Source organism: Aedes aegypti, chromosome 1 (assembly GCF_002204515.2).
Source record: "Aedes aegypti strain LVP_AGWG chromosome 1, AaegL5.0 Primary Assembly, whole genome shotgun sequence".
Classification (NCBI taxonomy): Eukaryota; Metazoa; Arthropoda; class Insecta; order Diptera; family Culicidae; genus Aedes; species Aedes aegypti.
In genome coordinates this window covers 20,852,574-20,868,365 of record NC_035107.1, presented here as the reverse complement: position 1 = coordinate 20,868,365, position 15,792 = coordinate 20,852,574, and the positions used below count along the sequence as shown (strand labels likewise).

At 33.5% G+C, this 15,792-nt stretch overlaps 1 protein-coding gene across 3 annotated transcripts in view; it reads right to left on the bottom strand.

The window, feature by feature from the left end:
- LOC5576541 (rho guanine nucleotide exchange factor 10) overlaps positions 1-15,792 on the bottom strand; it is a 426,336-nt gene that overhangs the window by 12,972 nt on the left and 397,572 nt on the right. For all 3 annotated transcript variants that reach the window (XM_021839087.1, XM_021839088.1, XM_021839089.1), the window contains 4 exons: positions 11,113-11,711; positions 10,191-11,049; positions 9,807-10,120; positions 9,460-9,744 (listed from right to left, as the gene is read on the bottom strand). In XM_021839087.1, coding sequence (XP_021694779.1) covers positions 9,460-9,744; positions 9,807-10,120; positions 10,191-11,049; positions 11,113-11,711 — 2,057 coding nt within the window. The remainder of the gene's footprint in view (positions 1-9,459; positions 9,745-9,806; positions 10,121-10,190; positions 11,050-11,112; positions 11,712-15,792) is intronic.

Genomic DNA, 15,792 nt, shown 5'->3' with positions numbered 1-15,792 from the left:
TCTTTGAATTTCGAAAGAAATTCATTGAATTTCGAAAGAAATTCATTGAATTTCGAAAGAAATTCATTGAATTTCGAAAGAAATTCATTGAATTTCGAAAGAAATTCATTGAATTTCGAAAGAAATTCTTTGAATTTCGAAAGAAATTCTTTGAATTTCGAAAGAAATTCTTTGAATTTCGAAAGAAATTCTTTGAATTTCGAAAGAAATTCTTAGAATTTCGAAAGAAATTCTTAGAATTTCGAAAGAAATTCTTTGAATTTAGAAAGAAATTCTTTGAATTTCGAAAAAAATTCTTTGAATTTTAAAAGAAATTCTTTATATTTAGAATAGAATAAAATTTATTGAATTTCGAAGAAAATTTTTCAAATTTCGAAGAAAATTTTTCGAATTTTGAAGAAAATTTTTCGAATTTTGAAGAAAATTCTTGGAATTTCAAAAATAATTCTTGGAATTTCGAAGATAATTCTTTGAGCTTTGAAAAACCTTTTCGAGTATCGAAGAGAATACTCCCGAATCCCGAAAAAATGCTTTTGTTTTCTTTTTTAAAGAAATTCTTTGAATTTCGAAAGAAATTCTTTGAATTTCGAAAGAAATTCTTTGAATTTCGAAAGAAATTCTTTGAATTTCTAAAAAAATTCTTTGAATTTCGAAAGAAATTCTTTGAATTTCGAAAGAAATTCATTGAATTTCGAAAGAAATTCATTGAATTTCGAAAGAAATTCATTGAATTTCGAAAGAAATTCATTGAATTTCGAAAGAAATTCTTTGAATTTCGAAAGAAATTCTTTGAATTTCGAAAGAAATTCTTTGAATTTCGAAAGAAATTCTTTGAATTTCGAAAGAAATTCTTAGAATTTCGAAAGAAATTCTTAGAATTTCGAAAGAAATTCTTTGAATTTAGAAAGAAATTCTTTGAATTTCGAAAAAAATTCTTTGAATTTTAAAAGAAATTCTTTATATTTAGAATAGAATAAAATTTATTGAATTTCGAAGAAAATTTTTCAAATTTCGAAGAAAATTTTTCGAATTTTGAAGAAAATTTTTCGAATTTTGAAGAAAATTCTTGGAATTTCAAAAATAATTCTTGGAATTTCGAAGATAATTCTTTGAGCTTTGAAAAACCTTTTCGAGTATCGAAGAGAATACTCCCGAATCCCGAAAAAATGCTTTTGTTTTCTTTTTTAAAGAAATTCTTTGAATTTCGAAAGAAATTCTTTGAATTTCGAAAGAAATTCTTTGAATTTCGAAAGAAATTCTTTGAATTTCTAAAAAAATTCTTTGAATTTCGAAAGAAATTCTTTGAATTTCGAAAGAAATTCATTGAATTTCGAAAGAAATTCATTGAATTTCGAAAGAAATTCATTGAATTTCGAAAGAAATTCATTGAATTTCGAAAGAAATTCATTGAATTTCGAAAGAAATTCTTTGAATTTCGAAAGAAATTCTTTGAATTTCGAAAGAAATTCTTTGAATTTCGAAAGAAATTCTTTGAATTTCGAAAGAAATTCTTAGAATTTCGAAAGAAATTCTTAGAATTTCGAAAGAAATTCTTTGAATTTAGAAAGAAATTCTTTGAATTTCGAAAAAAATTCTTTGAATTTTAAAAGAAATTCTTTATATTTAGAATAGAATAAAATTTATTGAATTTCGAAGAAAATTTTTCAAATTTCGAAGAAAATTTTTCGAATTTTGAAGAAAATTTTTCGAATTTTGAAGAAAATTCTTGGAATTTCAAAAATAATTCTTGGAATTTCGAAGATAATTCTTTGAGCTTTGAAAAACCTTTTCGAGTATCGAAGAGAATACTCCCGAATCCCGAAAAAATGCTTTTGTTTTCTTTTTTAAAGAAATTCTTTGAATTTCGAAAGAAATTCTTTGAATTTCGAAAGAAATTCTTTGAATTTCGAAAGAAATTCTTTGAATTTCTAAAAAAATTCTTTGAATTTCGAAAGAAATTCTTTGAATTTCGAAAGAAATTCATTGAATTTCGAAAGAAATTCATTGAATTTCGAAAGAAATTCATTGAATTTCGAAAGAAATTCATTGAATTTCGAAAGAAATTCTTTGAATTTCGAAAGAAATTCTTTGAATTTCGAAAGAAATTCTTTGAATTTCGAAAGAAATTCTTTGAATTTCGAAAGAAATTCTTAGAATTTCGAAAGAAATTCTTAGAATTTCGAAAGAAATTCTTTGAATTTAGAAAGAAATTCTTTGAATTTCGAAAAAAATTCTTTGAATTTTAAAAGAAATTCTTTATATTTAGAATAGAATAAAATTTATTGAATTTCGAAGAAAATTTTTCAAATTTCGAAGAAAATTTTTCGAATTTTGAAGAAAATTTTTCGAATTTTGAAGAAAATTCTTGGAATTTCAAAAATAATTCTTGGAATTTCGAAGATAATTCTTTGAGCTTTGAAAAACCTTTTCGAGTATCGAAGAGAATACTCCCGAATCCCGAAAAAATGCTTTTGTTTTCTTTTTTAAAGAAATTCTTTGAATTTCGAAAGAAATTCTTTGAATTTCGAAAGAAATTCTTTGAATTTCGAAAGAAATTCTTTGAATTTCTAAAAAAATTCTTTGAATTTCGAAAGAAATTCTTTGAATTTCGAAAGAAATTCATTGAATTTCGAAAGAAATTCATTGAATTTCGAAAGAAATTCATTGAATTTCGAAAGAAATTCATTGAATTTCGAAAGAAATTCATTGAATTTCGAAAGAAATTCTTTGAATTTCGAAAGAAATTCTTTGAATTTCGAAAGAAATTCTTTGAATTTCGAAAGAAATTCTTTGAATTTCGAAAGAAATTCTTTGAATTTCGAAAGAAATTCTTTGAATTTTCGAAAGAAATTCTTTGAATTTCGAAAGAAATTCTTTGAATTTCGAAGGAAATTCTTTGAATTTTGCAAGAAATTCTTTGAATTTCGAATGAAATTCTTTGAATTTCGAATGAAATTCTTTGTATTTCGAATGAAATTCTTTTAGGAAAATATTCGCATCTCGAAGAAATACTTCAAATCTAGAATGAAATTCTTTGAATTTCAAAATTCGAAATTCTTGGAATTTTGAAGAAAATGGTTTGAATTTTTAAGGTTTTTTACTTAATTTCAAAGGATTTTTTATGAATTTTGAAGAAAATTCGTTGAATTTCGAATAAATTTTGAATTTCAAGTGGAATTCTTTGAATTTCGAGTGAAATTCTTTGTATTACGAGTAAAATTCCTTGAATTTCGAATGAAACTCTTTGAATTCCGAATGAAACTCTTTGAATTCCGAATAAAATTCTTTGAATTTCGAAAGAAATTCTTTGTATTTCGAAAGAAATTCTTTGAATTTCGAAAGAATTCGAAAGAAATTCTTCGAATTTCGAAAGAAATTCTTCGAATTTCGAAAGAATTCGAAAGAAATTCTTCGAATTTCGAAAGAAATTCTTCGAATTTCGAAAGAAATTCTTCGAATTTCGAAAGAAATTCTTCGAATTTCGAAAGAAATTCTTCGAATTTCGAAAGAAATTCTTCGAATTTCGAAAGAAATTCTTCGAAATTCTTGGAATTTTGAAGAAAATACTCCCGAATCACGAAAAAATTGCTTGCAAAATACGAATTCCCTTCCGAAATTCGAAAACATAGAATTCTTCCTTCAAATCTAAATTTTATACATTTTCGTCCGAATTCTGAAAAAGTTTTCTATCAAATTTCAAAACGCTTTTTCCGGAAATCTAAGAATTTCTTTCAAAATTATCAAAGCTCCCTTCAAAGAATGGTTCAAACAAAATTCACGAAATTTCACTAGAAATTCGAAAAGTATCCATAAAAAATTAAGGAACATACCTACATCAATTTAAAAAAAGTGAAATCTCTCGAAATTCGAAGTACTTCCTGCGAAATTTGAAGAACTTCCTTCCAAGTTAGGAGAAGTTCCTCCAAAATTATACAAATTCGAAATTTGAAAAGAGAAAAGAATTTCTCATAAATTTCCTGTGGACTGTTCTTCAGTAAACTATGTTGAGACTTTAAAAATCAGCATGAATCAAAATTCGAAATTTTTTCTACAATATTAGAAAAAAAAAAATTTCGTCACAGAAGAAAACTCTTTGAATATATTTCTAAGCTATTGAAATTGTGAGAGAAATTTGTTTATTTCTTGGAGTTTTTAGAATTATTTAGAAAATTCTTACAATCTCGAATTTTCAATGAAATTCTTGGAATTTTGAAGAAGATTTTTTAAATTTGTAGGGGAGTTTTTTTTTTTAATTTCGGAGGAAACTGTTAGATATTCTAAGCAATTTATCTTGAATTTCGGAGGAAATTGGTCGAGTTGCAAAGGAATTTTATTGAATTTCGAAGGAAATTTGTTAAATTTTAAATTAAATTTTTTAAGCTTAGGATTTTTTTTGAATTTTGAAATTTTTAAAAATTTCGAAGGAAACACGAGAACGAAGGAAATCATTTAAATTTACAAGGGAATTCTTAGAATTTGAAAAGGAATTTTTTTGAATTTCTAAGGAAACTCTTCAAATTTTTAATGAAAATCATTCATGAATTTCCGAACACAATCAAAGATTTTAGCAACGGAAATCAAAAAACAGCATTTTTTTTTTCAAAATTCAAAGACGTCGAAATTAGAAGCATTGCCTTTCAAATTTCGATTATTCCTTGAATAATAATAAGAATTTTCCAAGGCAACCAAAGAATTTAGCAGCGGAAGTTCAGAAACGAAATTTGAAGATTTTGCTACAATATTAGAATAATTTCCTTCGCCACAGAAGAAAACTCTTCGAATTTCGAAAGGAAATTTGAATGTCGAACGAATTGGCACTGTGAGATAATTTTGTCTACTTTTGAAGTAAATTATTGAAAATTCCAAGTAATTTTTTGAAAAACTAAGGAAATTTTGGCAATTTAGAGGGAAATTTTTAGAACCGTGTATGAAATTTTTCAAATTTCGAACGAAATATTTGGAGTTCTGAAGACAATTTTCGATGGAAATTTAAAATTTTCGAATTTCGAAGGAGATTTCCAAATTTCTAAAGAAATTTTTCGAATTTTGAAAACAATTCTTCGATTTTCAAGTTCAAATCTTTGTTTTTCTAATGAAATTATTTGAATTTCGAAAGATTCTTCGTATCATGAAAATAAAACTTCGGATCTCGAAAATTCTTCTAACTTAAAATAAACTCTTCGAATTTCAAAGGAAATTCTTTAAATCCCGAAGAACATTTTTAAAATTTTGACGGAAAATTTTTGAATTTTGAAGGTTTTTTTTTGAAATTTCGAAGAAAATTCTTTGAATCTCGAAGGAAAATCTTCGAATCTCGAAAGAAATTCTTTGAATTTTGAAGAAAATTTTTTGACTCTTGAAGGATTTTTTTTTGAATTCCGAAAGAATTTGTTCGAATTTTCGAGAGATCTTATTTTGAATTTTGAAGCAAATTCTTTGAATTTCGAAGGGAATTCATTGAATTTTGAAAGAAATTTTTGGAAAAAATTGTGAGACATTCGAAGGGAATTGCTTTTGAAATTCAAAGAATATCTTCCGAAATTCAGAAAATTCTTCAAAAAATAAAAAAAAAATATTCAAAAAAAAAAAAAAAATCGTTTGAAATTAGAAAAAAAAAACAATCCTTTGATTTAAAAAAACTTTCTTGGATTCTTGGAATTTGGAAAGAAATTATTAGAAGTTTGAAAGAAATTCCTTGAATTTCGAAGCATATTTTTTGAGTATCGTATCACTTTCTTTGAATTTCGAAGACAAGTCTTCAGATTTCGATCACGATTTCTTCGGATTTCGTAGACAGTTCTTCGAATTTCGAAGGCAATTCGAGTTTCGAAGAGAATTCTTCGAGTTTCGTCGACAATTCTTTGATTCTCAAAGATAATTCGTCGAGTTTCGAAGACAATTCTTCGAATTTCGAACATAATTCTTCGATTTTTTTCGAGTTTCGAATTTAATCGAATTTTGAAACAATTATTCGAATTTCGTAGATAATTCTTTGAATTTCGGACACAAATCTTCGAATTTCGAAGACAATTCTTCGAATTTCGAACACAATTCATCGAATTTTGAAACAATTCTTCGAATTTCGTAGACAATTCGAATTTCGAAGACAATTCTTTGAATTTCGTAGACAATTTTTCGAGTTTCGAAGACAATTTTTCGAGTTTCGAAGGCAATTCTTCGAATTTCGAACACAATTCATCGAATTTTGAGCACAATTCATCGAATTTTGAGCACAATTATTTGAATTTCGTAAACAATTTTTCAAATTTTGAAGACAATTCTTTGAGTTTTGAAGACAATTCTTCGAGTTTCAAGCACAATTCATCGAATATTGAAACAATTCTTCAAATTTCGTGGACAATTCAAATTTCGAAGAAAATTTCTCGAGTTTCGAAGACAATTCTTCGAATTTCGATCACAAGTCTTCGAGTTTCGAAGACAATTCATCGAATTTCGATTACAAGTCTTCGAATTTCAAAGACAATTGTTCGAGTTTCGAAGACAATTTTTCGATTTTTGAAGACAATTCTTCGAATTTCGAAGGCAATTCTTCGAATTTCGAACCCAATTCATCGAATTTTCACCACAATTATTTGAATTTCGTAAACAATTTTACGAATTATTAAGATAATTCTTCAAATTTCGTAGACAATTCTTGAAATTTTGATCACAAGTCTTCGAGTTTCGAAGACAATTTATCGAATGCCGAAGACAATTCTTCGAATAATTCATCAAGTTTTGAGCACAATCATTCAAATTTCGTAAACAATTCTTCGAATTTCGAAGACAATTCGTTGAATTTCGAAGATAATTCTTCGAATTTCGAACACAATTCTTCAAGTGTCGAAGACAATTCTTCGAATTTCGTCAACAATTCTTCGAGTTTCGAAGACAATTCTTTGAATTTCTAATTTCGAAGACAATTCTTCGAATTTCGTCGATAATTCTTCGAGTTTCGAAGACAATTCTTCAAATTTCGAACACAATACTTCAAATGTCGAAGACAATTCTTCGAATTTCGAAGACAATTCTTCGCTTTTCGAAGACAATTCTTCAAATTTCGTAGACATTTCTTCGAATTTCGAGAACAATTCTTCGAGTTTCGAAGCCAATTCTTCGAATTTCGATCACTATTTTCCTAATTTCGAAGACAATTCTTCGAATTTCGATCACCATTTCTTCGAATTTCGTCGACAATTCTTCGAATTTCGAAGACATTTCCAAGTAAATTCTTCAAATTTCGAAGAAAATTCTTTGAAATTCGAAAGTTTGAAGAAAATTCTTTGAAATTCAAACGATTTTTTTTTAATTTCGTAGGAAATTTATTGAATTTTGTAGCAAATTCTTTGAATTTCAATGAAAATTCTTAGAATTTCTAAACAAATTCTTTGAACTTTGAAGGAAATTCTTTAAATTTTGAAAGTTTGAAACTAGCTATGAATTTCGAAGGTTCGATTTCCTTCCTTCCTTTTGAATTTTGAAGAAAAATTATTAAATTTCGAAGAAAATCTTTGGACATTTAAGCAAATTCTTTGAATTTCGAAGATATTTGTTTGAATTTTGAAGACAATTCTTTAAATTTCGAAAGAATTTGTTTGAATTCCATAGGAAATTGGTTAGATTTCGTAGGAAATTCTCGGATTTTTGAGCACATTCTTTGAATTTTGAAGGAAATTATTTGGAATATTCCGAAGACAATTCTTCTTATTTCGAAGGCAATTCATCGAATTTCGAGGACAGTTCTTCAAAAATTTCTAAGACAATTCTTCGAATTTTGATTACCATCCTTTGAATTTTGTAATTTCGAAGACATTCTTCGAATTTCGAACACAATTCATCGAATTTTGAGCACAATTATTCGAATTTCGTAAACAATTCTTCGAATTTCAAAGATAAATTTTCGAAATTCGAAGATAATTCTTGGAAGTTGAAAAGAAAGAAATTCGAAGAAAATTTTTAAAATTTCGAAGAAAACTTTTCAACTTTCTTAGGAAATTTTTCAAATTTCAAAGATTTTTTTCAAATTTTGAAGGAAACTCTTCGAGTGTCGAAGAAAATTTTCTTATTTCTCGAAAGATTTCCTTTCGAAACGCGAAGAATTTGCTTTCGAAAGGCGAAAAAATCCCTTCCGAAATTCGAAAACATTCAATTCAATATAAATTCAATGATTTTACTTCCGACCTCTGATGAATTTTCCTTCAATATTAAAATTCAAAAATTCTGAGAAATTCCTGCTTAATTATCAAAGCTCCCTTCAAAATTCAACGAAAAAAACATCAGGTTTCAAAAAATTTTCATCGAAATGGAATTACACCTGAAATTCCATAAAAAATAGGGAATTTCCATCTATTTGATTTGTCTTCCGAAATTCTAAGAAATTTCTTCTGAACACCGAAGTACTTCCCTCGAAATTTGAAGAATTACCTTCCAAATTAGGAGAAGTTATAATCATACGAATTTTGAAGAGAGAAAAGGGTTTCCAATAAAATTCTTTCGGGCTATTCCACAGAAAACTGCTTAGACTTCAAACATTTGCACGAAAACAAAACGAAAATTGAGACTAGACATCATTCAATTTGTTGAAAAATTTACTGTTTCTACCCTTATTGAGGTAGACTCTCAGCTATTCTATTTATAACTGCAATTCTGTTCTCAGTGTAGTATGTATTTTTCTGCATTGGCCCTTTCAACAAGTAGAACATAATGAGTGACGTTCAATTTCAGGCATTGTCAACAAATACGAAAAGTTACCAATACATAACCTACTTTTTGTACTTTTTTGGATTGCCGAAGAGAACAATTTTGTTGCCGACAATAGTAATTGCATTGCCGATAAAAGAACAAGTGCCTCGTGACTTTGGTGAGGAAAAATAGACGATTTAGAGAACAAAATAGTGTTTTGTGCATAATAATTAATAAATTAAGTGTGCTCAAGTGTAGTTCAGGTGTCTCCTTTTAATTGTTGTGCTTTGTTGTTGTGTATAATTGCCTTCCTAAAAGTTCAACTGCTTGGGCTGCCGACAATACGTAAGTTCCCCTAATTACGGTAGATCTAATGTTCATGGGGTTGTTCTTTAGTTATGTAAGACAATTTGAAACATATTTCAAACCTTTGTGAATGAATGGAATAAAGGAAATCTGCGATACAAGTGCGTTGAGTAACACAACGTTACTATAGATCTCTTGCGTTATACAACAAATAGTATTTTGGGAAGTTGATAGATTCGTAAAATATGTTCTTCAGTCAACTGAGTTAAAGAAAGAAAGTAAATCTTCCTTGAATATGTGATAAACAACGCAGCGTTACTTTGGATACTCCGCGTTAACACAAAATATCTTATTTCCCAGAATTTCATACTATATTCGAGTTTTTATTGAATGACCCCGCTGAAGCCGGAACAAGCGCATGCACTAGGGTTAAAATGCCACACCAAAAAAAAAAAACCATGCCGCACCTACCTCGGTTTGATGCTGCGACTTGTACGCCGGGTAGGCCTTCACAAAGAGGGGCATCTTGGCGAGGGAGTATCGTTGCTCGTGCTCGGCGCCCATCTGCCACGCGGGCGAGTTGTTCGTATCGAGCGCCAGCTGCGCCAACCGCAGCTCGGTGATCCAGTCCTTCTTGACCACGGGGTTCTCGATCTGGAATGTGTAGGTGACGTCCTCCTTGCCGCCCTTGGCGGCGTTCTTCAGTACCAGCTGCAGACAGCACGAGTCCACCCAGAGGATTTCCTCGTCCTTTTTCTGTGCGGGGATTGAAGGCGTTACATTACTTTTGAACTCAGAAGATTACTCAAGAAACGAACCTGTATCGATGTCTGAATGTCCGCCAGGATGGACTTGGTCACTCCGAGGTTGATCTCCTTGTACGAACCCTTCAGCGACCCGACCAGATCGTTGATCCTCGACATCACTTCGTAGTCGTGCATCAGGTCGTTCATTTCGTTGCACAGGTTGTCCGCCTCGCCGCTGGTCGCACCCGGAAGGGTTGCACCGGCGCCACCGCCAAACGAACTGTTCATGGTGGAACAGCTGGTGTTCATCCCGGGGAGAGTTCCCGGCGCCAAGTAAGGCGAGTCGAAACTCGAGTTGGACTTCAGACTGTTGCCTCGTTTCATTCCTAAAGGTAGAACACACATCCAAATTAGACGAACCAGTCATTTTGTTCGTTTCGCACAAATGCAACTCACCTGCCGTCAGTATCCTCGAGAGCGTGATGGACTGGTTGTTGTCGACGATCTCGACGTCCTGCACCGGATGCATCCACTTGAAGGTGAGCTTCTCCGAGGATCCGAACTCGTGCGACTGCTTGGGGGCAACCGAAACGCACAGCACCTTGTCGTTGAGCAGTAGCAATCGACGCTTTTTACTCTTGACCACCGATCCGGACTGGTTGAACTCCAGCTGCGTTACGTTGTCCTCCCGGAGGAGATACCTCGTGGTTGTGCTGTTGATGGTGTTGTCGGACGTCCCGCCGGATACCAACGATCGGATGTTGAACGTCCCGCTGATGTTCTCCAGCATCTCCTTGAAGGCCTGGAATTGCTCGGCTTCGCGCTTGCGCTCGTTCAGCATCTCCGCCAGCGATTCGAGCTGGGTCAACGCCAACTGCAGCGACATCCGGTCGTGATGTCCCTGCGGAGTGTACTTGAGCAGATCTTGCAGGAAGAGGATAAACTGAGGAAACCGCTGAACCGGCTTCACCATCAACCCGAAGAAGGACAACCGATCGTGGGCGGAGATTTGCTTGACCTTGAAGAAGTCCGACAGGGCCGACTTTCGCTTGGCTTCCATCCGGGCCAGGTCCATGGCAATCGAGAAGTTGTTGATGAAGCCACTGTACACGTCCAGGACCAGGGATTTGCTGAAGGTCGCGACGAAAACGTCGCCGATTTTCTCCTCCGCGTCCCAGCTCTGGATGTAGTCGGCCAGGGATATCCGGAAGAGCGTGTGCAGCTGGAGGATCTCTGGAAGCCGATGGAACAGTATGGCAGTTTTCGTGGGGTTCAGGATGGGTGGGTTGCTTTCCTCGAGGGGGCGTTTGTACTCCTAAGAATGAAACAATCGAATCTTTGTAAATTTGAGAACATTGAGCAGGTTCAAATGACTTACATTAACCAATCGCTGCAGGGAGGCCACGTAGGAGTTCTCACTGTGGATGATGGCCGCTACGATGTGCCTCCGCTTGAGTTGCTGTTGGGTCATTCCGGACGGTGCAGGCGGCAGAGCCACCGGAATGGTGCGCCTTTCGACGTTTTTCGGTTCCGTTCCGGCACCTCGAGTCATCGCAAAACTGTCCAGGGCCAACTGCAGGGGGTCTTCGTCCGCCTCCAGGACTTTGTTCATGGCGAGCTGTCCACCATTGAACTTGCTGCCAACGCCGCCGAAGAGTGACCCCGTGGAGTCCACGTGGTCGATACTGTTGCGACGGTTCTCCTTTCCGCCAGCGGAAGTGGAATGTGCCGTCGTGGAAGCCGCCGCCGACGAGGACGAGTTGTGGCTTTTGACGTCGTACTGGTTCATCGAGCCACGACGTATCGAGAACCAGCGCGATAGTCGTGAGAAGGGTTCCGACGAGATGGAAGGTGAGGAATTGGTGGAGCTCGGCGAGGCGGTGTGGGCCGCCGTCACGAGCGAGGCCGAACCGGGACTCATGCCCGCCGGCGGAATTGGTGAGGACGCGGCCGATGCGGTGGTTGACATGATGGATGCTGTAATGGAGAAAATAGGTAAATTGTAAAATCAGTGCAATGCAGTTGAAACATTCGAAAAGAAACAAACAACGTGTAAATGCGGAGCTTCCCTAATACAGACATCAATTCAGTATCAAATGAAAACACGGTTTCAAAACGTCTAAGGTTTTACAAATTTAAGTAGGATTCACATAGGAGCCTCAGTGTTAATGTAGAAACTTGAATCTAGTACATTCTTAAAAGCTTTCTAGCATTATCGTACGGATTTTTTTTAATTTCACTCTGATTTCCAGTATTATGTATGCTGTACACTAGGTTTCTGAATTAATCAAAAACTTAAAGTATCTTCAGTGTCAATCTGAACTATGGCTGGAATTTCCAAATTCGAATTAGATTTCTGAGCTAACAATGCTATGTAGAGCAAATACAGGTTTTGGAGTTCTTTCACTGTTAGGTTCTTGAGATGTTTCGACGTGTTTGTGTGTACAAGGGGAAAAGTTAGAAAAACGGAGGAAGACAACTGAACCTTTATTAGTTGAATTTTATTTCGCATTGTGAAACTGTGTTACAAACAAGGTTTGTCGGGTCAACTAGTGGATCATAAAACCGAAATTGTCATTAGGGTGGAAAGATAGGTTTTTTTGTCCGATGTTTTAAGGCCGATTTTTTTTTCGGTTGAAAGAGAAGATGGCAAATTAAGATCAGTTCCTCAAATAAGACAAAGATTTAGATGAAAGATTGAAATTTCCTGATATATCAGACGAACAACTTTCAGTAGAATCGTTTTAAAATTTTGGAACCTTCTACCTAAACCTAGAGGATGTTTGGGGTCTTTTCATTATTTGAAGAAAAACATTCAAGGCGTAACCCAGTGAACCACGTATCGTATAAGAATGTGCATCCAAAATCACATATTCATGCGTCCAAAATCAGAATTGCACAAGATGCCATATTAAGCGTTATCAATGTCAATACAAGTTGTATATAAATCCCCAATACGATTCATAAACAACAATCTGTGTTGACAACAAAACATGTCGTAAATAGTGCAACATAGAATCACGTTATGTTATATAAACTGACAGATCATATATCAATCCAGTAAGCATCGTATGAAATCGCAATAACTTAGCAAAAATTGCCACCCAAACTTTGTCTATCTGCTGACGATGGGCCTCGAAGAACAACAAAGTATGTGTCGCTGTACATGAAACATGTATTAAGATTGGCAAATAATCACTCATCAGCCAAGTAACCCTTGGTGGTACAGTGGTAAGGTGCACGATTCCTGATCTAGCGGTCCCGTGTTCGAGACTTATAGGTAGCTTTTTTTTTATTTTCAACCAAATTATGTGGCATCGTATATCTGATCGCAGAAAGTCCGAAAAAGTCGTGCCAAGTACGCATATAGCCTCCACTTTGGTAGGTATATAGCCTTTTCGTGCATTCTATACGATTGAATTGATTCGTATAGAATGATGTATAGCAAAAGTTATACCAACCAAAATGTTGACTGGGAAGTGAACTATTCTCAATATTCTAGGAAAAAACTACTAGTTTTACAAATAACTTCTCAAACTTTCTCAAACGAAGAGGCTTCGACGAAGAAGTTTCTTATACTGCTGATATGAAACTTTTCCAATTTATTAAAACAAAAAACAATTTATCAAGCTGCTGCTTGCGATGAGGTATTTAAGTTTTAGAGAAGAAGCTTTTCGAAGTTCAAACAAAGCTTAGAAATGGCCTGAGAGATTCCTCGCAAGCTTCTAGTAATATGTTTCAGAAGCATATGAAAAAAGCAACAGCTAAAGTTTTGAAATAATAGATATCGCAAGGAGGGAAAGCACTCATAATGCTTTAAAAATCATTCAAATTAAACAATCAGTTCTAAGAATATCAGAGAATGAAAGTTTAAAAGATTTTTTTTCCGAAGAGAATAAAATAATTTCAGATAAAATATTTCAAAACTCTCTTCCAAACTAATCGGAGGATATTTGACAATAACCTAATGATAATAAATCTGCGAGCTGTTTAGTGAAATACCTATAAAAGAATGAAAAACCTGAAGTGCTATACCATTTAATTGGTTTATGGACAAAAGGTCGAAAGACAAAAGGTCGAAAGGACAAAAGGTCGAGAGACAAAAGGTCGAAAGGACAAAAGTTCGAAAACGATTTGCATGATGGGAAATTTTCCCTTCTTTTTTTTTTTTTTTTTGGTAATTGTAATTGTAATTTATTAACGTTACGATACCCTGTCAGTTTACAAACTATATCTCAGGTCAAGGAAACGAAAATTCTTTGAAAAAATATTGTTTTACCTTTTGTCCTTTCGACCTTTTGTCTTTCGACCTTTTGTCATAGATTCAGTCACAATTGGCTTGTTTAAGGGTATCCTGTTTTTTACATATTCTGATCCTACGTTAAAAACTGAGCCAGAATCCAAAGTTTCATAATTTTCCGTGCCATGGAACTATTTTTAAAACACGTTTAAATTTAGTATGGAAATCGCGTTTGTATCACCCCTCGGCAGAGCTGTCATTATGTAAATTGAAATGTCATTGAGTGAACGGAATGAAATCTTTTTAATCATTTATTATCCCAAAATAAAGTTATTAAAGCGCAATAAAATTGTGTTACACTTATAAAATGTGCCTTTTTCGATCAAGCTAGGAAAAACTGTGGTTTTTTCATCACTAAACAACCCAATTCCCTTCCCTCTTTTGTAGAAACTTAAATTAAGAGCTGTTAGGCAGATTGATAACCAAGCAGAAGCGGTAGCCACCAAATGGGGCTTTGGCAAAACCATTTCAAATCCTATAAAAAGGAAAATTATCGACAGACAGACTATCGCAGATTTTTCACAGCTTTACTGTTATTATCAGTTATCAAGTTATCAATTTTGGCTTTATAAGAAATTCAAACACTAAGGGCCATTTTCTTCCACCCCGCTTAGGCCTAAAACCTAGCTTAATCATATGGGTAAACATGGTTTACGGCTTAAGCGAAGATGGAGAAATCGGCCCTAAGCCTAGCAATTTAAGCGGAACCCCAGATTGTAGAAGTCAGCATCAATTTGAATGATACCGAGAATTTACAATTCAGTAATTCACAGAAACTAGGATATTTGAAAGATTATGTTTTTGGAAAATTATTTTTTCAGCTAATCTTGTGGGCCAAATGTTGATTGTGATATTTTAGATTTCTGAACTTATTTAACAAGCTTTGCTCTCATTTCTGAGTAAATCAAAACTAAGCAATTCACGTTATAATCGTTTTGACAAATCTAACTCAGATTATTGAGCAAATTCGGCTCAGATTTCATAACAGGTCCACACCAGAGTGGATCTAGATAAGAGTGGCGTCAATGTCAAAATTGGAACAGCGGCGAACTGTCATTGCCATACAAATCCGCGTTCCAATCGAGCAGGAGACCTGTCAAAACTGGAACATGACGTCACTCTTGTTTATAGGCACTCTAGTCCACACATGTAGTAGACAATCTAATAAATTTACAACATCATCTGCCCAATCCAATCTCGAGAGCAAAGACGACCCAGCCAATGGCGACAATAAAGATAATAATAAAACACCTCCATTTATAGATTTGCTTTTGCAATGTTTTGATAATTGTTAGAACGAGACAACATATAGAGAAAATTGCATGGATTGTCATTTTTACCAAATCTTGCTCTGAGAGAGAGGAACCAGCTCACTGACAGTGGCTTCTTTGATTTCTTTTTCTCATGTACGGGTTGTGCACAATGGACCGATGCACGAGTTCACTATCTGACGTTTGAGCGGTGCCGTGATATTTACGTGACCATGGCAACAAGTAAATTCGGCACCGCTCAAACGTCAAATTAGTGAACTCGTGCATCGGTCCATAGTTCGGAAAGTATAAACTGGGTTAAAACCATTTTGACATTCCATTTTTTTTAAAAACGATCATAAAACAAAAAGCTTCCAATAGCAATTTGAGTCTAACAACATTGTTTAATTATTCAACGATTTTATACGCAATAACATAGGATAATAGCCTGAATTTTCAGTCACATCCAGTCGTAGTTTGGTCAAATTTTTGCACTCTGCCCAACCCA